Source organism: Silurus meridionalis, chromosome 3, assembly GCF_014805685.1.
Source record: "Silurus meridionalis isolate SWU-2019-XX chromosome 3, ASM1480568v1, whole genome shotgun sequence".
Lineage (NCBI taxonomy): Eukaryota > Metazoa > Chordata > Actinopteri > Siluriformes > Siluridae > Silurus > Silurus meridionalis.
The window spans coordinates 22,945,217-22,967,839 of record NC_060886.1 but is presented as its reverse complement, the minus strand read 5'-3'; the positions used below and the strand labels follow the sequence as shown (position 1 = coordinate 22,967,839).

General features: G+C 36.4%; 1 protein-coding gene across 6 annotated transcripts in view; it reads right to left on the bottom strand.

Annotated features, from left to right (window-relative positions):
• Window positions 1-22,623, bottom strand: part of adarb1b (adenosine deaminase RNA specific B1b) — a 170,782-nt gene continuing 148,159 nt past the window's right edge. For all 6 annotated transcript variants that reach the window (XM_046844963.1, XM_046844962.1, XM_046844965.1 and 3 more), the window contains 7 exons: window positions 21,672-21,786; window positions 20,046-20,214; window positions 19,689-19,840; window positions 17,578-17,746; window positions 12,214-12,395; window positions 5,134-5,312; window positions 1-3,608 (listed from right to left, as the gene is read on the bottom strand). In XM_046844963.1, coding sequence (XP_046700919.1) covers window positions 3,432-3,608; window positions 5,134-5,312; window positions 12,214-12,395; window positions 17,578-17,746; window positions 19,689-19,840; window positions 20,046-20,214; window positions 21,672-21,786 — 1,143 coding nt within the window. In that variant the 3' untranslated portion in view covers window positions 1-3,431. The remainder of the gene's footprint in view (window positions 3,609-5,133; window positions 5,313-12,213; window positions 12,396-17,577; window positions 17,747-19,688; window positions 19,841-20,045; window positions 20,215-21,671; window positions 21,787-22,623) is intronic.

Sequence of the window (22,623 nt, the reverse complement as noted above, 5' to 3'; positions counted from 1 at the left end):
TAAACTAATATCTTGTTTATTTTTTTTCTCCTTTATGTATAGATCTATGTATTTTTTTTTATACTACATACAAGTCCTTTTATAGTCATCATGCTGGGTGCAGCTTCAGTGGAGGAGCTCATGCAGGTGGCCTGTGTATGGATTTTACAGAGGACACGCAGGAGGAGGCAGTGTACAGCACCACTGTATCCCACCGTACAGTCAACTAATCACAACACTCTCAGAACAGGGCTGACCAGAACCAGAGCACCGAGTCACACATCGGGAGTCATGACTCGACTGAAACACAGTCTGGTTCCAGAACAACTGGGGGAAATAAAAAAAAAAAAAAAGAATAAGTCCTGCCTTTTTTGGGACTGGGAGTTGTTTTATGACATCATCCATTGACATCTTGGGTAGTTGAGAGAGAAGAGTAGAAGTGTGTGAATTACAGGTTTGACGATCAGGATGTTACAGACAAAAAAAGGCATGAAAGCATGATGGGTGACTTTAGATAAGACAAAAAGGTTACCCTCTATTCGTTTCTCTTGACTATAAAATAAAGAAGTACGTTTAACTTAGAAGTACATAATGATTAAAAAAACAAAAACAAAACAATACCAACAACTGGTTGCCAGGCCTGCGATTGTGCCTTTACAGCAAAACTAAAATGCTCTAAGGTTCATTATTTTGTAGAAGTCTGCTTTGCTCACTCACAGCTATCATTACTTAAAAATCTAGATAGAGATCAATATCAATACAAGACCATTCAGTTCCTGTACAAAATAGGTTAAACAATTCCGTAAGTGTTTTTTTATCCTGGTCAAGGTCATGGTAAATCCAAACTTCTCCCAGAAACACTGTTTGTGTACACACATTTATATAATTTAGAGTCACTGATTCACCCCCAGGCATGTTTTTGTGATGGTGTAAATAAACAATGTTACTGTTACTCATCAGTGCTAATTGTAAGTTTGGACTTTAATAGCAGGAAAATCATAATTTTCACTTTAAGTATCAGACTAATTATCACACAGGCCTGGCAACTCTTGAGTTGGACACAATCTTTGTCTTCTTTCAATCTCTCTATATCTGTGTATGAGGTACAGGGTCAGGACAGCTGAACTAATAGAACATAAACAATGTTGCTGTCAAAACATAGAATCAATACAAGTGATTTCACAAAAAGAAAACAATGGCATAGAAACTACCATACACATTTCTGGTCTTTTTTTTCCCCGTTCCTTCCTGCAGATGCGAATTCTGTGATGGAGAAACACTCGTTCAGAACTACCAGAAATATATGCAGTGTGTCCATGGCAACAACAAAGAGGTTTCACAATATTTACAGTTGTAAACTAACAGGTACAGAAACACAGAGAAAAGCAGCTGCTCTCAAATCACTGCAAAAAAAAAAAGAAATACACGAATAGAGTCAGTAAAACAAAGTCAAAATATATTAGTAAATGAATATACAAAACCTTGATGACCGGTTATAAGATACCCACTGAACATTGCATTAATAAGTTTTTCTTTTTTAAAAAATAAAAGTTTACACTTTTACACCTTAAAACAACCAAAAGAAAATAGACATCATCTTTGGTGAAGATTCAACAGCAATCTCCAAGTTCTGTTGCAATGACATCTCGACAGAGTGCCGGTTGGGCTCAGCAGCAGGTGTGTGCACGTACACCTTAACACACACGCGCACACACACGCACACGCTCACGCTCACACACACACACACGAACACACATACACACACTTAAATGTAACACCATCTCTGCATACATAGCGAGAGAATCAGATAAAAGTCCAGTGGTGTTTGGGCTGCAGAGGTCATGTGACTGTGCTGGATTACAGAAGTGAAAAACAGCAATTGAATGTGAAATTTTTTCACAGAATCATTGATTTTAATATAAAGCCATGACCTTCCTTTTCTCCTTCATCAAATGAAGCTGTTGCCTTAAAAATAAGGTTAAAATCATAGTCTGTTTCTATGAAAAAGGCAGCGAGGCTCCTTTTTAACTTGGAAAACCCGGTGTTGAGGGAAAAAAAAAACAATTTTAAATCATGCCCCTGTTAATATGACTTCAGGATCAGTCGAACATGCTGCTGTTTGTTGGTCATTAATCAAAGAGTGCACAAGCTTTAAAAAACAGCAGGAAAAAGAATCTTGCATAAAGAAGGCAGACTTCAGTAGCAGGGATACAGCAGAATTCAGCAAATATGGACAATTTGTGCCCAAAAAACCCCAATGGCACAATATATTTGAAGAACAAACAAACAAAAAAGCCCAAATAGAAAACCATGAGGGCTGTTTCTAAATCACCCCTGAAAAACGTCCACTCTTTCCATGCAGAGAGACAGTTTTAGACAATAAACGTGCACAAGCGAGAACCGCTGCCATCATTTGTTCGATCACGAGGCAGCGTGTTTATCGTATTTTACCGCCTTTGCGTTTAATCAATGCGAATGAATCGACTCGCATTGCAATAGCTAAAAAAAAAAAATAGCTCCTTACACGCAAATGTTCTCCATGCAGTATTAAAAAAGGACGAGACATCATTCTGTAAAAGTACCTAAACGCCTAAACTTCTAAAACGGTCAAAAGAAGGCAGCTTCATCATCAAGACTTCTACATTTTGCCCAGGAACAAAACCAACTAACCAAACAAACAAAAGGGCACCTGTTCAGAGCAATGTGCACAAGAGCACACTATACAACATGCAACAGAGATGTTAATGATACGAAAAGCGTAAAGATGAGCCAGAACGATGAACTTTGGCTGTTTTTTATAGATTCAACTGAATACTTGATTCCAGCATGTTCAAAAAAACTCAGATTTAAAGGGGAGAACACAAGTACATCTGACCTGCAGAAAATAATCTGTTCACTAAACTACTCGTATGGGGAAAGCAACGCTAAGGAAACAACCGATATTTAAAAAAACAATCGAGGTAAAAAGGTGCAGTCTTGATTAAAAATGGTAACGGAATATGAGAGAGGGATGATGGGTCAAAACAGTAACGGACACTGAATTACAAGAGACGTGATTAGTATAAAACCTACGTAATCAATCTGAGGCCACCACACATGAGCACGCTGGGTTGCAAGCGATCCTAACCCATTTTTACGAGGAATAAAGTGACAAACGTTTTTATTTTCCAGTTGTAAAACAGAACACCGCATCCTATTCCGAGCTCTGGGCTGACGTTAAGACCACAAACATGGCCAAGCCCAGACTACATTAGAAGTGAAAATGGGATTAGTGACAGTGATGAGAACAATGTAAGTGAGACTAAAGGGCTGTGGACTGGCTGGAAATCAACACAGTCAAACACACACACGCGCGCGCATACACACACGCGCATACACACATCAAGTGAAGTATCAACAGCTGGTTGTAGTCATGTCATTCAAATCTCTGCTCTGTCCCTCTTGTGTCTCCTTCAGGAGCTCAGAGAGAACTGGTCCTGTTCTATAGGCTTTTTCACCCAGGCCCCCAATCCTGCTTTCTGGAAGGACTTGATGAGCGTCTGCTTGGCGTCGTGATACTCCACTGCTGCTTGCTTGGCTTCATGGTATGAGCTCGGCTTGGCCACTTTGATCCGCAGGGAGGACGAGAGCTGAGGAGAGAAGGCAGAACGAGTGTAACATGCTGATGGAGAAACTTCAGCTTTAATGAGTAAATGAGTGTGGTGGGTGGAGCTGGCGGATCTAATAAAACCTTCTTGCTACAGTAGTCAAAACAGTCGAAAAACTGCTCCTGTATAAAAAATGTTCGCTCTAACCTCTGAAGACTGTAAGTTTGAGAGCATAATGAGAGGGCTGTATGGCGGCATACACTCTTTCTCCCCTGTCACGGAAACATGAGTCAAATAATGAAGCATTTTCCTGAACGTTCTTGTGATGGCCTGTGAGCAGTGTTGTGCTTACAGTTACAGTTACTGGTTACTTCATTCAAAAAGTAACTCAATTACTTTGTTGATTACTTACACCAAAAAGTAATGCGTTACTGTTAAAAGTAACTTTTTAGTTACTTTTTTAAAGAACCTTCTTTAATGTTCCCATTAATGCCCTTTTATGTGTTATGGTCTGTACAAACACAAAACTGACTTAAACACAGTAATTTTTTGAACACTATTTTATTTAAGTCAGACCAGCACAAACTAAATATATCACAAGGATTTCTGAAATAACAAAACAAGCTGAATAATATATTCACAATCAAAAACTAAAGTGGCTTCTGAATCATAAAAGCTGTTGTGTTGAGCTCCTAAAATGTTCCATTAACAACTAAAGTATGAAAACTATCAACAATGTAGAACAGAACACCGGGTTAGCTTCTAGCTTCGTCCAGGCATGGAGTTTCTGGAGGAGCTTCGACAGATTGGAGTTGCTGTTTATCCAGCAAGACACAGCTTACATTTGACTTTTTTTGTCTTTATGCTCAACTAAAGTGAAATAATGAGCATATTTCCACTTTGAGAAACTCGTTTTGCTCTCGCCTCGACTCGCCATTACTGCCGCACAGACCTGAATAAACGGAGACACGCCCACAGAGCGTCTTCTTCGTGTTTACAGTGATTCATCCACCAATCCTACAGTGCGTCGCTGCTGTAAGCAGGTTAGACTGTAGTCTACACTTCAGCCGAAATTCATTCATTTAAAAAGTAACGGTAACGCACCATACGGTAATGAAGTTACTTTATTTAAAAAGTAACGCGTTACAGTATTAGTTACTGTCAAAAGTAACTGCGTTACAGTATTAGTAATTGAGGCAGCATGAGAAGCTTTTTGGGAAAAACTGGCTGGCTGTTTTACTGTGACTTAGAGGAAATACATAAATTAATGTTATGATTTCTTTTTCCATTAACCAATCATCATTTTTTACTAAAATCACATAATATGGAAGTATATAAATTTGAGCTCCAGACAAAGATTTTATTCGATTTAGTAGGTTTGGGACTAAATCATTGTTTGCTTTTAAGTGCAGTTTCTAATATTACACATAGATCTAGACCTGTAATACGATAACACTCAAGACGCTTCTGTCCAGCTCCACGCTGACAGAACACAGGTGACCCCAAGCACTACTTCTTCTTGAAATACCTCCATTATGTAAAGATTCATCTGAATGTAAAACGATACCTTTGTGTGCAGTCGAACCCAGCGGCTGTAGAGCGTGTGCTTGCAGAGACGAGATGGCCGTCCCATGTCGTCCTTACCCGTGGTGGCGTTAATGACCTCTAAAGCTTGGTCACCCACTGCCCAGTTCACACTGAAGTTAGGAGCTTTTCCTGGCTGCCGTGCTTCGGCATTACTAATTCCTGCAAAACACACACCCACAGACACTCGATTAATACGATTATAAGAACACAAGTGAAAATTTGGTAATGCTTCACTATTAGTTACTACAAAAACCATCGTTGAACTCAACATTAATTATAACTTTAAAATTACAATTATTTCAAATACTTCAAAGATGCTAATTAATAATAATACAAAAAAATTATTTATTGATGCTGTTTATTTATAACAGCATTCCAGAGGTGGCAAAAGTACACACATCCATTACTTAAGTAGAAGTACAGATACTCATGTTTTAAAATACTCGGGTAAAAGTTGAAGTACTGATTATACATTTTTACTTAAGTGAAAGTAAAGAAGTCTTGGCTCTGACATGTACTTAAGTAAAAAGTAGTTATTACTGCTACCTGTTTTAGCTGTTAACTGGACCTCATCATATTAATATTTGATAGGTAGACAGACAGACAGACAGACAGACAGACAGACAGACAGACAGATAGATAGATAGATAGATAGATAGATAGAACTTTATTGTCATTGTAGAGTACAGGTACACAGCAACGAAATGCAGTTTGGCATCTACCAGAAGTGCAAAAAAGTAGCAATCGTGCAAATAGTGCAGATAAATATGTATCATATTTACAGCATGTGATATATATGTAAGCATATGTACAGTGATTAAATATAAAGGCTATAACAGTGCAGAGATGTGTGGACATCATTAAGAGCCTTTGCTATGTTTCCACACGGACAGTTAATGAGGTGATACCGGAGAAACTGCACCTCTTCAAGTCAAGTCAAGAAGCTTTTATATACAGTATATAATCATAGACATTTTACAGATTTGAATGATGTATTGTTTTTATCTGTACGATCAATAAAGACAGTAATTTAAGTTTGTGTCTCCATTATGAGGGAAAAACCCACAAAACGCCACTCAGAGGGTAAATTGTGTAAAACATGGCGGATTTGGTGTTTGATTTGAGACTTGGCGTAAAAATAAAACAAAAGTTTACTAATTAAAATATTTTTTAGTGAAGTTTATTGATTTATTTTATATCTAAGTAAAGAAAGGGGGTCGTGAATAAGTGTATGTTTTGTTGGAGGTTTTAATTTCGCCTCTTTTATATTTAGTTATTTATTTATGTATTTAAATTTTTTTTTATAAAAATGGTAAAAAACAGAACTGCACGCTGAATTGATGGCGCGTTAATAACATTTAGTGCCGTTTAAAATAATTAGAATTTTGACAGCCAAATATATATATATATATATATATATATATATATATATATATATATATATATATATATATATATATATATATATATATCCCTCTGTCTCATCCTCTGTCTATATATGCCTCTGTCTCATCCATGTGAACCCCAAACTTCTTACTGCCTTCTGCCTGCTGATTTTTATCTTCGTAAAGACGCGCAGTAAAAAAATCGGAAATCGGTTGTTCGGCTGAAATCGGCGAATAAGAAGAAAAATTTTATATTTCTATTTAAAACTAAAGCCTAATGAGCCTGTGTTGAAAATCTAAAAAGTAAAAAGTACACATATTTGTGTAAAAATGTAATGAGTGAGAGTAAAAAGTGGAGAAAATAAATAGTGGAGTAAAGTACTGATACTAGAAAAATCTACTTAAGTACAGTAACGAAGTATTTTTACTCCGTTACTTCCCACCTCTGCAGCATTCTGGCAGTAGATCTGACTGCAAGATTCAATAAATGAACATGAACCAATATGTCACAGCTTCCATAGTTGCGTATCCACTGATATGGAAAAGATTTATAAGGTGATGGTAGTTGGAAATTTTGGTAAATTTTTCTGCATTGAAATGTGTGGGAGAGCAGGAAAATACGTTTATAATATTTGTGTACGCAAAAAAAATAAAAAAATAAAATACATATATATATATATATATATATATATATATATATATATATATATATATATATATATATATATATATACATACAATAATGATTCAGATTATTCACATCTGGAAGTACACATTTTTCAAAAAAGATAACTCAGATTTTGTTGTTATTTAGAACAAATGTTAACTTAATTCACCTTTATTGACTATTCAATTCAGTTTACAGCTTTATAGAATTGAATAGAGTGTGAATACAATTTTTAGCTGCAAAAATAGCTTCCATCATTGAAATTAAATGAACGTACAAAAGGTTCCTGAATGTTGATAAAATCCAGCTTCAGTTCAGAATGTTGCAAGTTAATCAGTATAAACCTTAAAGCTTGGCAAGGTCTTCAATGTTGCTTCATTTTCTGCATTACTTATGAAATTTTGATTTTACTTGACAATCTCGTTTTTTTAAGGAAATCATGTGTTTTTAATGCTATTTGTGCATATTGAAGCTAATGTTTTGAGTCTGTTTACGTTAATAATATCCATGTTTAATAATATGAGTTAAAGAAAGAATTTGTATAAAGTATCTGATGAATTAATTCCTTGTATATATGGAGATATGTATATAACAAGATGGAACTGAAATAAGGGAAAAGTAAAGTCTTGTCGAATGGATGGAAAAATTTGTGCTATTTCTCTTGACAAGGATCCAACACTTTAATATAGTTTGCTCCTTCAAATGTACATTAGATTGCAATTTTTAGAGCTGTCATGAGTGTGAACAACGTCTAAACCCTGGAACTTTAAGGTTTTAATTAGGAGCTTTTCATTTCAAAAAGCAGTGCTGATCAAGGCTGTAGTTTTCTATATACTTCAGTCCAACCTTATACACTGTGCATCTGGAACTGGTTGAGCTGATGACCTATAATTAAAACTGATAGGTGAGATCATTTATAGACAGTGATGGTTCTATAACGGTCTAGAATAGTAATTATTACCTGTCTATCTCATACAGTATATCTATCGGAACTATGCATTTTCCATAATTGCTGCACCACCAAATTGTTAAACAAGAACATTTATTTGTGCTGGTCTCCTTCTTATTCTAGTGATTTAATGAATTTTTTATTATCTTGCTTTGTACTTTTTCTTTTATGCAGAAATCCAAATTTTTGGATGTCTGATGCAACCAATCTTACATTTGACTTTATGTCCTTAGTTTATTTATTTATTTATTTTTTACATAGAAAGCCATAGTTCAAAGCCATCGTATATTTCCGAAAGAATCTAACTGTGTCACGTTGTAAGAGGCTGACAGCCCGACTTGAGTTTCTGTGGTGACCCTGTTATGACACAAACCTTTGTAAAGTCTTTGTCTGAAATAATTAGAATTTTGACAGCCAAATATATATATATATATATATATATATATATATATATATATATATATATATATATATATATATATATATATATCCCTCTGTCTCATCCTCTGTCTATATATGCCTCTGTCTCATCCATGTGAACCCCAAACTTCTTACTGCCTTCTGCCTGCTGATTTTATCTTCGTAAAGACGCCGCAGTAAAAAATCGGAAATCGGTTGTTCGGCTGAAATCGCGAATAAGAAGAAAAATTTTATATTTCTATTTAAAACTAAAGCCTAATGAGCCTGTGTTGAAAATCTAAAAGTAAAAAGTACACATATTTGTGTAAAAATGTAATGAGTGAGAGTAAAAGTGGAGAAAATAAATAGTGGAGTAAAGTACTGATACTAGAAAAATCTACTTAAGTACAGTAACGAAGTATTTTTACTCCGTTACTTCCCACCTCTGCAGCATTCTGGCAGTAGATCTGACTGCAAGATTCAATAAATGAACATGAACCAATATGTCACAGCTTCCATAGTTGCGTATCCACTGATATGGAAAAGATTTATAAGGTGATGGTAGTTGGAAATTTTGGTAAATTTTTCTGCATTGAAATGTGTGGGAGAGCAGGAAAATACGTTTATAATATTTGTGTACGCAAAAAATAAAAATAAAATACATATATATATATATATATATATATATATATATATATATATATATATATATATATATATATATACATACAATAATGATTCAGATTATTCACATCTGGAAGTACACATTTTTCAAAAAAGATAACTCAGATTTTGTTGTTATTTAGAACAAATGTTAACTTAATTCACCTTTATTGACTATTCAATTCAGTTTACAGCTTTATAGAATTGAATAGAGTGTGAATACAATTTTTAGCTGCAAAAATAGCTTCCATCATTGAAATTAAATGAACGTACAAAAGGTTCCTGAATGTTGATAAAATCCAGCTTCAGTTCAGAATGTTGCAAGTTAATCAGTATAAACCTTAAAGCTTGGCAAGGTCTTCAATGTTGCTTCATTTTCTGCATTACTTATGAAATTTTGATTTTACTTGACAATCTCGTTTTTTTAAGGAAATCATGTGTTTTTAATGCTATTTGTGCATATTGAAGCTAATGTTTTGAGTCTGTTTACGTTAATAATATCCATGTTTAATAATATGAGTTAAAGAAAGAATTTGTATAAAGTATCTGATGAATTAATTCCTTGTATATATGGAGATATGTATATAACAAGATGGAACTGAAATAAGGGAAAAGTAAAGTCTTGTCGAATGGATGGAAAAATTTGTGCTATTTCTCTTGACAAGGATCCAACACTTTAATATAGTTTGCTCCTTCAAATGTACATTAGATTGCAATTTTTAGAGCTGTCATGAGTGTGAACAACGTCTAAACCCTGGAACTTTAAGGTTTTAATTAGGAGCTTTTCATTTCAAAAAGCAGTGCTGATCAAGGCTGTAGTTTTCTATATACTTCAGTCCAACCTTATACACTGTGCATCTGGAACTGGTTGAGCTGATGACCTATAATTAAAACTGATAGGTGAGATCATTTATAGACAGTGATGGTTCTATAACGGTCTAGAATAGTAATTATTACCTGTCTATCTCATACAGTATATCTATCGGAACTATGCATTTTCCATAATTGCTGCACCACCAAATTGTTAAACAAGAACATTTATTTGTGCTGGTCTCCTTCTTATTCTAGTGATTTAATGAATTTTTTATTATCTTGCTTTGTACTTTTTCTTTTATGCAGAAATCCAAATTTTTGGATGTCTGATGCAACCAATCTTACATTTGACTTTATGTCCTTAGTTTATTTATTTATTTATTTTTTACATAGAAAGCCATAGTTCAAAGCCATCGTATATTTCCGAAAGAATCTAACTGTGTCACGTTGTAAGAGGCTGACAGCCCGACTTGAGTTTCTGTGGTGACCCTGTTATGACACAAACCTTTGTAAAGTCTTTGTCTGAAATCAGTAGACTTTGTCCTCTTGGGAAAAATGATGTAACACGCTATAACAGCGTACGGAATAATACATGTATAATAATATGATTAAGGTGATGGGATTTAAAGATCTCATGCAAATATCACTTAGAAGGAGCCTGACATTCTCAAATACCACTCTGTGTTTAAGCAGGCGAGACATGGTGTTTGCACAGAGCCTGGCGGAGATTACATTTCTTGCTCTAACTATTGATAGAGCGAAAATATGGAGGAGTGTCAAAAAGAGGAATTATTCCAAAGTTTTTCAACTTGCATTAAAGCAGCTTTAGGGGTGATCTAGGAACTCAAGGGTTTCATTAAAGGAACAATAATCCACCCTCAAATCCTTGCATATTAATCTTTATAATTAGCATGTGCTCTTCAATAGGGGAGTTTTTTTTATGATATTCCAATTCGCCTTCTTCAGTTAGAACCTCCTTCATCATACTGCGATGCAGCGGCGCTTTATTCCTCCAGTCTTTCCAGGCTCGCTCACTTTCTTATCTGTACACTCTATTCAAACAGATCAGTGTCCAAAGCTCATGATTATAATGTTATTAACGCCTTTGTGCTCGTCATCTTGTAGATAAAGTAGCAGCTTGGCTGAGTCTCCCAGCACTATCACACTGCATTCTGGGACCTTGAGTGCAATGTTTGCTGTCTCCATTACTTCAATGTTGGAGATTCTATTAATTTAATACTGAATGTTGCTGAGGAAAACAGTGACTTATGTTTAGGAGCTCAGATTTTTTTCTCCATTTTAAAAACATTAAAATCTACCACTGTCAACCCCCCCCCCCCAAAAAAAACCACGCTAAATAATTCAGAATATGTCGGTACTCAGTGTGTTTTATGGTGGAGTTCTTGTACTGCACAAGTGTAAACTGATGCAAAAATTACAATGTACACATATGATCAACAAATTCTAGGGATAATATATCGCTTGAACGCTTGAATTGTCATAAATTGCATCACAATTAAATTAAGTATATAATGTGCAAAGTGTTTAATTTGAGTACAAAGGATGTGTTGATAAATGAAAAAACCCTCAAAACTGAAGTCAGCATCAGGCTGTCACATTTACAGCTGATAACACCTGATGTGCTGGCAGTTCATTGTGCTGTCAAGTTTTTCATTTAATTTGCTAACCGTCTGTTTGACTTCTGTATCTCGAATAAAAAAAACATGGAAATTAGAAAAAAAAAAAAAAACATATTTCCAGGATATGCATGGTTTGAGTGAATATGCTGAGTGCTTTGGGATTACAGTTGTCATTTGGGAAATGTGACACAGTGCATATTATTAGATAATGGTTGTTTTTCTCTACCACATATGCATGATAATGTGCAGGTTAAATGTAGTGTAAGTCGGAACTCACTGCATTTTGATATGGAAAGCTACGCGATTGGAATAAACCGAAGACAACAATGAAGACAGCCATGATCTACCACGGCGAGTCAGGTCATGTTTTAAAGAATATATTTATGTGGCACTATGCTATTGGATGGTGTACTGTGACTTCACAATTTTCGAGAATTTCAGCAGCATGCTTTCCCACATCGCCCTCCTTTGGACACAGATTTGTTGCAAGTGCTCTGTGCGGCATGTGAGAGGAAGTAGAGGTGAGGTGGAGGGGTGTGTTTACCACTGAGCAGGGGTCGGTTGAGGGTAAATTGCTGGGGCAGGTGTTCGATGTCTGCGATGCGCTGGTACATGGCTCGAGAGAGATGATCAGCGTGGTACAGGCTGCCCAGGATGATGCTCGAGAAGTAGATGGGCTCAGTGAAGTAGCTCATCAGCGATCCCTGGATTCCCACCACGTTCCACCTATACCAACACACGCACACACAAACACACATACATACATGCACATCAATGACTAGGACCTATTAAAAATGTTCTGTTTTGCCTGGAGCATTTGATCCAACATACTTATGTTTCTTTTCCTCCTTAAGAGCCGTATAAAAATACTGCTACGTATGCAAAATAAACAGATTGGGAACATGACATATTATGAAAACATGACATATAATGTATTGAAGAAAAAAAAAATGCAGCAATGGGATATTCATATTTTTTCGCAACCTCAAAATTAAAACATGACCTGAATAAGAAAAAGAAAAAAAAATACATATGGGTGAAACTCTCCAGAAGCTGAAAAAGCAGCAGCAGAAGCAGCCTGGGGCTTGATGCTTTTTGCTCACATGAGGTACGAGATGAACGGGTTCATTAGTGCTGTTCTTCCGTTCCTCCCATCATGTTGAGCTTTCACATCCTAAGACTACCCCAGCGGGGTCCATCCTTCTGCAGCACACAATCAAAGGGGCTAATCACGACAGGCTCGACTCCCCTAAACAACACCTGCTGCACCGCCATGTCGGGAACACGCTCTCAAGTGATTGGAGCTCTTCTGTTCAGTACGGCCAATCAGCCGCCTAACGCCGGACGACTAGCAGCCTTAACGCCGGCTATTGTTAATGTGGCGACTTCATTAACTGAGAAACGAAAGGCTTGGCCAAGACCCATATTTCTGCTGTTTCCTAGCAATAAGACAGACCGTTTAATCATACGACAAACAAAAATAATTACAGATGCTCTTGAGTTTAAGTGCTGCTAGGGACCTTTTTAAAAAAAAAAAAACAAAAAAAAACCCAAAAAGCAAGCAGAGCTATTAATAATTCAGTGAGATGGGTGGGTGTAAGACCTCCATATACTCAGTTTGAAAAGGATGAAGAGCCATAGTGCACAGCTTTCAGATCATCCTCTGTCAACTAAACCTGACCTTTCCTCTCTGTAATAGCAAACCAGCCTGCCTTTCAGATCACAATCTGGGCAAAGTTGAGGCACCGAGAGAGGCATCTAGAGCACATGCTGAGCAAGCAGGAAACATAATACATTTAAAGAAGCTTTAACTCAGTTAGAATGTTGGAAGAACACAGCAAAAGTAATATTAATGCAATGTTTCAGCACCATCTCCTGTAATGCTTAGAGGCTTTTCCCAGTTAGACAAAAAACAGCAGTATGGGTGTTTTAGCAAAATGTCTTTGCAGCCTTGAGTCAATATTTATATTGTTAAAAAAAGAATAAAATTATAAACGTTTAAAACAGACAGACTAGATGTTTTTGGAACTAAGCTACTGCTAACCAAGAAAAGTGAGCTAGTCATGTCATGTAAAACCTTTTTTTTTTTTTTTTTTGAAAGGTTTATGTTAATTTACTAATGTTTATTTAAAATTTTATAGAAATCATCAATGACAGGACGATGTGATGCGAAATCAGGTTTAAAACTATAAAATCGATTATTTTTAATTAACATCACACAACAATTTTTATTTATTTATTAGTTTTTATATTTATAAGATTTGCATTTTTGCACCCACTATCACTTATGTTATAGCAGTTTTAAAATGTTCAGTTCAATTCAAATGAATACAATTAACATTTATTTATTTTATTTATTTATTTTTTTTTACAAAAGATGGCATCCCAACGCAGAATTAAATTGACGATACAATTTACAAAATGTATAGAATTGATAGAAATTACATTTAAATAAAAATAAATAAAAATTTTCCCAAACGTGTCAAGGAAAAACTCCCCGAGATAATATGAAGAAGAAACCATGAGAGGAACCAGACAAAAGAAAACCCACCCTCATCTGGATGACAATGTTCATTCATTATAATTCCATCATTGTTGAATCTTTTATTTATCTCTCTTGGTTATTAAAAAATGCTAGTTCTCTGTCCTGAAGAAAAATCTAAAGATATAGCTTCACATTTACCAAAATGCTGTCAATGGAGACACCTTGCAAGGAATGCTAAACAAATATTTAGACAATATCAAGAATTATACAATAAAAATCAGAAATGTATGTTGTTGGCATACCCTAAGCCACTTTGTGAACCTTTAATACAGAAATCACATTGCACCAGAACAAACCATACAATATAATAAGTGTAAAACTCTTATCTGCTGTAGACAACTAACCAATACCTTCTGTCCAATTAGAATTGAGAATTCAATAGTTATGTGTATATAACATTTATATTCATATAATAGATTTTAATACATAATAGCCATATAAATATACATGCAAAGTACAGCAAAAAAAATCAATTGTGCTGAGCTGTTGATACATAAAACACACAGTGCAAATCTGCAGTGCTGCTTTTAACTAAATGATGTAGTGCAACAGAGGGACGCCTGCATCATAAAGCGTGGAAGATCCGGATACATTACAGCTTCTACTTATGTTGATAAATAACCCTATCCAACAGGGGATGATGGCACCTTGAGGAATGGTGCAATACAAGTGAGGAAATGCCACACCCTGACAGCTCGCCATTCTTCAACTACTAACGGCCATCTTCCCTCGGGCGTCTTGTGCATAACCACTCCTCACACTTCCATTGCAAAGAGACTGGCAATCATTATCAGGGCCTGTTTTTTTTTATTTTATGACAGTGAGCTTAATAGTCTAAATAATAGCGAAGGGAAACAGATAACTTGGAACGACAGACTCGCTCATTTTCAGTGACAGGGCCTGTGCTACACACACACACACACACACACACACACACACACACACACACAGACTCCTGTCTCTGACACCTCCTTATCTCTAAACACACAGGCGACAGCAGTGAGACAGACAGCAACTCCACAGCCACTGAGGAATGCGACACACTCCCTCCCACAACCCCGTCCCTATAGATAGTGCAGGTGTTAACATTTGTCCATAATGGAAATTCAGTAAATCTTCAGTGTGGTAGTACAAGACAATTGCTTCTCTTGGGAAGCATTTAAGTCTGAATAGAGCGACGGCTTAATAAGATGAGGACCATTTATTTTCTAGTAGTGATAGACCACTTTGTAATTTTATCTTTTGAAATAACAAACCTTATGCTTTCACCATGTAACATTCAGCCAGATATTATACCTCCACACCAGCAGAGGTTCTCCTCCTCTAAATATGAAGGAAGTCAAATGAAAATCGACAAACCTGACTTAAGTCCATTGCTCTAAATGGACCCTATACTGCTACCTTAAACCCAATTCACATTTGTTACACTTAGTAATTTAACACATTTCACCCATTCTCATACCCACTCATTTTAAAACACCAACAAGCTACTTTTTAGAGCCCATAAAAAGCCAAGTCACATTCCAAGTCACACAGTCAGTGTGAAGTCTTCTGAACTTTAATATTCGTGTATTCTGATTCTTGTGTTCTACATTTACATTTACGGCATTTGGCAGCTTAAACAACGCAATCTTATGGACATCTGAGCACTAGATTTGAAAGTGACTTCTGAACATCCCATTCCACATTTAGTCCCTATTCGCTAATATAGTAACCTACACTTTTTGGGGAAGATGTTCAACTAGATTTTGGAATGGTTGTAGAGATTTCTGCTCATTTAGTCACAACTGCTGGTACTGATTTAGGTGAGGTGATGGAGCCCTGAGGTGCAGTCAGCATTCAAATTCAAAGGTGTTCAACAGGTTTGATATCAGAGCTCTGTAGCAGCCCACTCAAGATCTTTCACTTTAACTGGCAATGTGCAGTGGGGTATTGTCATGCTGGAACAGTTTTGGGTCTTCTAGTTCAAGTAACGACAAAATGCTACCACATCTAAAAACCTTGCATACAATTGTATAGCTCCAACATTGTGCTAACAGTTTGTGAAAGAACCACTGGTGCAACTGTTACAGTTACAGTCTGTTACAGTACAACCCACTTCTCTGCAAGCAGTGAAAGTTTTTTTTTTTATAATCCAACATGACCTAACTGCTTTTGGCTAGAGACTGTATATGGCAAATTTATCACTTAACTGTAAAGTCTGAACATTATGTTTTAAAGTGCCATAAATTTAAACCAAAATAAAATTGTACATACAGCATGAAAACTACACTTAAAAATTCAATGAAATGTTTTATTGTACTTTAGTACAGTAGTATACAGTATTGCACTAAATTCTGCAAAACTGATTACTTAAGGAATTTAAAACTAGATATGCACTTTCAAAATAAAGCAAGCAAATACATGTTTTGCAACTTACTGTATATACAAAAATCTCTATATATCTATATCAAGAATCTTAATATAATTCAGTGGCTATGAACCAATTCCAGAGCCAAAAAAATGCAAACTCAAAGAAAAAAACCCAAATGAACAAACCGATCCACTGATTCACAACTAAATAAATTCCCGTTTTGCCTTACTTTATATACCGTAATTTTCGGACTATTAAACGCACCCATATATAAGCCGCACCCACTGAATTTGACAAAGATTTTTATTTTGAACATAAATAAGCCACACCTGTCTATAAGCCTGTCTATATGTCTACATTAAAACTAATGAACATTACACAGGCTTTAACGAAAGACAGTGTCTGTTACACGGCTTGTATCTAAACAGTAGCCTACCAAGAAAGTCATTGTTCACTGTCTTCCTCCTTCCTTTCACAACTATTTTTCTCGAGAGTTTTTCTTTTGGCATCGTCGTGCGTTTAAAAATCACCATCAGTGAAGCTTTTCTCCCGATGCCGTGCAGCTCCGTGAAGTGTGTTTTTTCATGCCCGGTTGTTTTCAGCGTGACCAATGATTCGCAATTCCTGTAGACAGTCGAGTGAGCGGCAGGTCAAACGTCAGAGGAACATCATCAATATTTATGACGTGGTGCGGCCCGATTCAGTGGGAGAGCATCTGATTTAATATAAAGAGTTTCATTGGTTCACCTGAACCCGTTTAGCAATTTCATTAGTCTAATGTTATGGGGCTCAGTTTTTTTGGATTGAAGTTTGTAAAACCAGGAAAAACCCAGAAAAAATCCATAAATTAGCCGCTTCGTTGTTTAATCCGCGGGGTTCAAAGCGTGGAAAAAGTAGCTACTTATAGTCCGGAAAATACGGTATATATAAAATGATACAATAATTTATAAGAAATTTTGATCATAACCCGCAGCTTGAAACAAGCTCGTCACTACAGCTTTGCGTGTTACCTGGCGATCTTGTCACTGCACGACATCGTGAGAAGTCTCTCCCCCTGCAGAACTCCATCCCATGTCTGAATGGTGTTGTTGGAACGCACTGGGATGGTGCCCTCGCCCGACTCGATCTTAGTTCTCAGTTGACCCCGAGCTTTCCGGTTCGGGTGTCTGTCTCCCTGATCTACAATAAGAAAAGTAAAAACAGCAGTTAGTAAAGAACACCTAACAATAGGCCAAAGCAGTCTGTCAAATCTTTCTGTAGCTCCATGTGTAGTGAGAACTCCGGATAAAGCTCATCAGAGCCACTGTGCATCACAGCTGCGGCGACATACAATTGATTCACGTATGACACTCACAAAGCAGAATTAATCAGACACAGAGACGACGCTGGCTAATTAAACAGACTGTCCAAATGTGTTTTGAAAACGGAAAGAGTTGAAGGAAATTCTAATTAAACAATGCTGATCACAGACAAAAACATCATAAGCTTAAATGGATTCAATTATTGGGCTTTGATAATTAATTTCTAAAGAAGTGTTTGAATAAATCATTTTAGACAACTGCCAGCCAGCCAGAGGGAGATGAAAGAGATCAAACATAACCATGTTGGAAGTGGTCCGTCTAATGCAGGGTGACGAGGGTTAAGGGTAACGTAGAGAATACACTCGTGCTATGGTAAATATTGACTTAAGAATTAATCTTCAGTACCAAATATTAATCATAATCCACTATGGAAACAAGATAGCTGAGTACTAAGGGTGTAGCAATACCCTCTGTTTATAATTTCATTTGTTTTATGACCATGGCATTTGACATGTTACTTATAATTTCAAACTACATTTAAATGAAGAAAAAGTGCTACTGAAAAGACACGTTCATTTCTCAATCATGAAAAAAGCAAAAAAACTGAGTGCTGCTTGGATTTATATCTATATCTATCTATATCTATATATATATATATATATATATATATATATATATATATATATATATATAAATAAGATAAATAAAAAATATGTATTAATGAATGTAAAATTTGATTAATTAATAAAGGTTTAAGTTGATAAACAAAATAAAATGCAGGTTCACCATACCTAAAAATAATAATAAAAAAATGACTAGTTCTTTGATTGAATAAACAATTAAAGAATAAACTCAGACTGAATGAACATAAAAGTGTCTGGCCAAGGAACCTGCAGAAATCGAGCTCCAAAAGTGGCTAAAATGCCCGATTTCCTGGGTCTCTGCTGTTGTTTGACAGCTACTTAAGAGCTTTCTTACTGTGTTTTTTATTTATTTATTTATTTATTTATTGATATTTTACCAGTATTAACCAGTTTTTAACACCTTAAATTAAACACAATAATGTGACCAGTGTGCACTGTTTGGTGTGCACATTTCTGCATTGTGCTTCATCATATCACAATGTACACAAAATAAAGTGTATATTCCCCTGCCCCACATTCCTTGTTGTGCTCGGTGTACAGTGTTACCATTACAAGCAATACACGTGTGAGCAAATACATTACATTACACTGATTACTCCCAGAAATTTCTAATGTGGATTATATAAATTTAAACAGTAAGTGGTATTTTTCTGGCATTGATGCATGTGTCCAAATGTTCATATTTCTGATAAAACAAGAAATACTTTGCAATATATAAGAATTAATAAAAAGATTGCATTTTTTCTTGGAGTTTTTGTTCCTGCCTAAAGACAAATTTTGGGGGTTAAAAACACACTTTAGAAATCTATTTTATTTCTAACCCACCACTAGAAGTGTAGAAGAGTAGAAGTGGTAGCTCTTGGTACCACTTAATGTTGACTGGAAGACTTAATTTGAAGAATCTGAATACGGCCACCACTTTGTTTGTTATTTATCATGACTCTAATACATGTCATTTATAGAAATATTTATGTGTTTAAAATAAATAAATAAATAAGCAGAAAAAAAAATACCTTTTGGTTTGATGTGTCAATGTATCTTATAAACAGAAGAACCCAATTCTTGCTGTAAATTCAGCAAAATCTAAAAAACCACCTTTTATCACTTAGCTCTTTCATTTTAGTATAAAGGTTAAAATGAGCAAACCTCAAACAGGAAGTAAACAGCAGTGCTAACCTTCTACGCCTGCCTCGTGTGGGGAGAAGATGCGAGCGTCTCCACATGGTGACGTGCTGATGTACAGGTGAAACTGAACGTTGTCCTTGAGCCGGTAGCCATGTTTCTCACACCGGGTAAAAATGGACTTCTCGTGCTCATCTTTGCAGTTACTATTCAAAGATAAAAACAGGTGTTAAATTCAATTCCTTTGAAAGGTTAACTTCTAAGACGGCCTTAGAAACCACGTCAGAGACGTACTGCTTTTAATAAGACTGCTTGACTGCGGAACAGCTGTGCTACACGCCGTCTGAAAGCAGCTCTGATGTACGGGGTAAGCGGAGCTGTAATTTTGGTTTGATGTGACGAGTGTCTCACCTGAGGAAGTACTCCAGCTGCATGTATAGGTAGCGAAGCAGAGAGCGGCGGGCGATGATTTCAGCATGGCAGTCGTTAAGTGCCAGGCCACGGTCGCTCATGTACTCGCCATTTATGCACTTGGTTCCAGTGGAGACGCAGATCACCTGGGCCTCCTTCACGTCAGTGCCTGCAGTCAGAAGAGTGAGAAACATGGCTCTGAAGTGTCTCTCTGAAGCATCCAAGCAAAACTATAACCAGATTTGGCCAAATACAGTATGTCAAATCTTTTACTTGCTTTAATTAAATTTTATAAATGACTTTCAAACTAACACCTACTTCACATAGAATTTATGAACATTAAAAAGCTTCTGAAAAACTAGAAAGGACGGTATATTACTCAGTACAACATTCACCATTAAAAATGCATCTTTATTTTGCCATATTGTAAAACAAACCAAAATACAGAAATACAAAATACAGTGCTCAAGCTAGACTATATAGCACAATTAAAAGTCTGTGCACCCCTGACCCCCGCACAGACATGATGAGCAATGTTGCCATGAGCTGAAAGCCTACAATTGTGTAGAATGATTGTATATGGTGTGGCATTGCTGTAAAATTTTCCTTCAATAGACCTAAGAGGCCCAAACGTGTACCAGCATTTTACTGTGCCAGTACACAAAGTGGGTGCCATGAAGGCATAAATAAAGAGAGGAGTAAAAAAAACTCAAGCCATAAACTCATCCCTATTAAACATCATTGGAATGAACCGGAACACTGACTGCACTTCAGGCCTCCACACTTGACACCAGTATTTGATCTCACTAATGCTCTTGTGGATAAGCGTGCAAATCGGCCAAATCTACTCCAAAGCCATTCCAGAATTCCAAAACAAACATCGGTGTGATGGTCAAGTATCCACAAACGCATATAGTGAGTAATTATATAAACAATTTATAATCATTTCCTAATACATGGCAACCCTTCAAATCTTACACTTTTATCAACGGATTCAAATGGAACCAAACAGCCCAGTAATGATGTCTATCAAATAAAAGAATGAAGCGAGAAGTAAGAGTTTTTCTGTAAAACATGATCTCTACCAGAGCTACATACTATATCACAGGAGAACTGAAACCCTATTCCACAGATAATCTGCTTCACACCAACTTTAACTGAGAAAAACAATTTCACACTTGTGAAGTTTCATATATCTCTGAGTGTGTAGTGTTATTGGATCGTTCTCTGATTTGGAGATCGGGCCAAAATGTAAAGCAAGGAAAAAGAAAAAAAGAAAGAGTGCATGAGAGAAAGTTAAAATGTGAATTTGACAAAGAATGGTTTTAGTTTTACAACATCCCTGAAAAGGATGACTATTATGCCATGTAAATGACCTGGATACTGTAGCAATGGAATTTCATTCTTTCTAAGTTGTTTAGGCACATGTATACTAAAACTGCCTTCTCTGCTTTGTGTATGTAAACTCAATATCATTTATTTTCCAATTCATTGCTTAGAGGTTTATTTGCTTCTAGTCATGAAATCACTGCATTAAGAGCATGTCTGGGAAATGGAACAACACCCAAATTCAACCCCAGAGAAGATGGGTACATGTCCACAGAAAGGCCCTGGGCAAAGTCCTACCTGTTGTCATGACAACCCCAGCCAGCACTTTCCTCCGTGCGTGAGGGGAGGTGAAGTTGTCAGTGAGCTCGCTGAACTTGTCCACAACGAGACGTGAGACGGCATCTGCTAAAACCTGACAGAGCACACACAGCTGCTTAAGACATATGCATTTATCTGAGATTTCTGAATCCCTTTTTAGCTAAAAAAAAAAAAAAAAAAAAAAAAAGCTTCTTGGTGCCATATTTTTATATGTTCTATACAAATCAAATTGAATTCCTAACTTCAAGGAGATTGTGGTCCTCAGTTTCACCTTTCACCAATGTGAATTATTCTGTCTAATGTACCTTCTTTAGGCATTTCATTCCCCTCTCATTGTGACAGTGACTTTTGTCTCATTCTCCATTCTCCTCTGCTAATATGGTGGAAAATGATTATGCCGGAGAGAAGTCACTGGTTGAATGGGCACAAATTAGAGACATTAGTCCAACATTGCTTCCCCAGCACTTCAGAATCACTCAACAGCAGACAGCTAATGTGAGCTCGACGTCGCAGGAGAGCCGCCTGACTCGCTGTGCTGGTGTGGGAGAATGAAACCCTTCAAAACAGAAGGAGCGTTTTCAGCCTGGCAATCAGGCTTACTATTAGCGCCACTTGGATTTTCATTAATTTTCTCGGCAAGTAGCAGGGGAGGCAACTATCACTGGAAGATACGTTTAATAAACGTTAACAGACTGTGAATTCACTGGACGATTACGTGGCGCTGTATCGCAGCCATAAAAGCAGCAGGCTGAATTAAACAAAGCGGTGACAGCTGGATAAGGGAGAAACAGCTGCACCAAGAAACCGAAGAGCCAAAGATAAATAGCACGCTTCCATTTTGAAAGACTGTCATTTACTTCTCACCTTGCCTTTCTGTCTGACTGTATCTGTACACACACACACACACACACACACACACACACACACACAC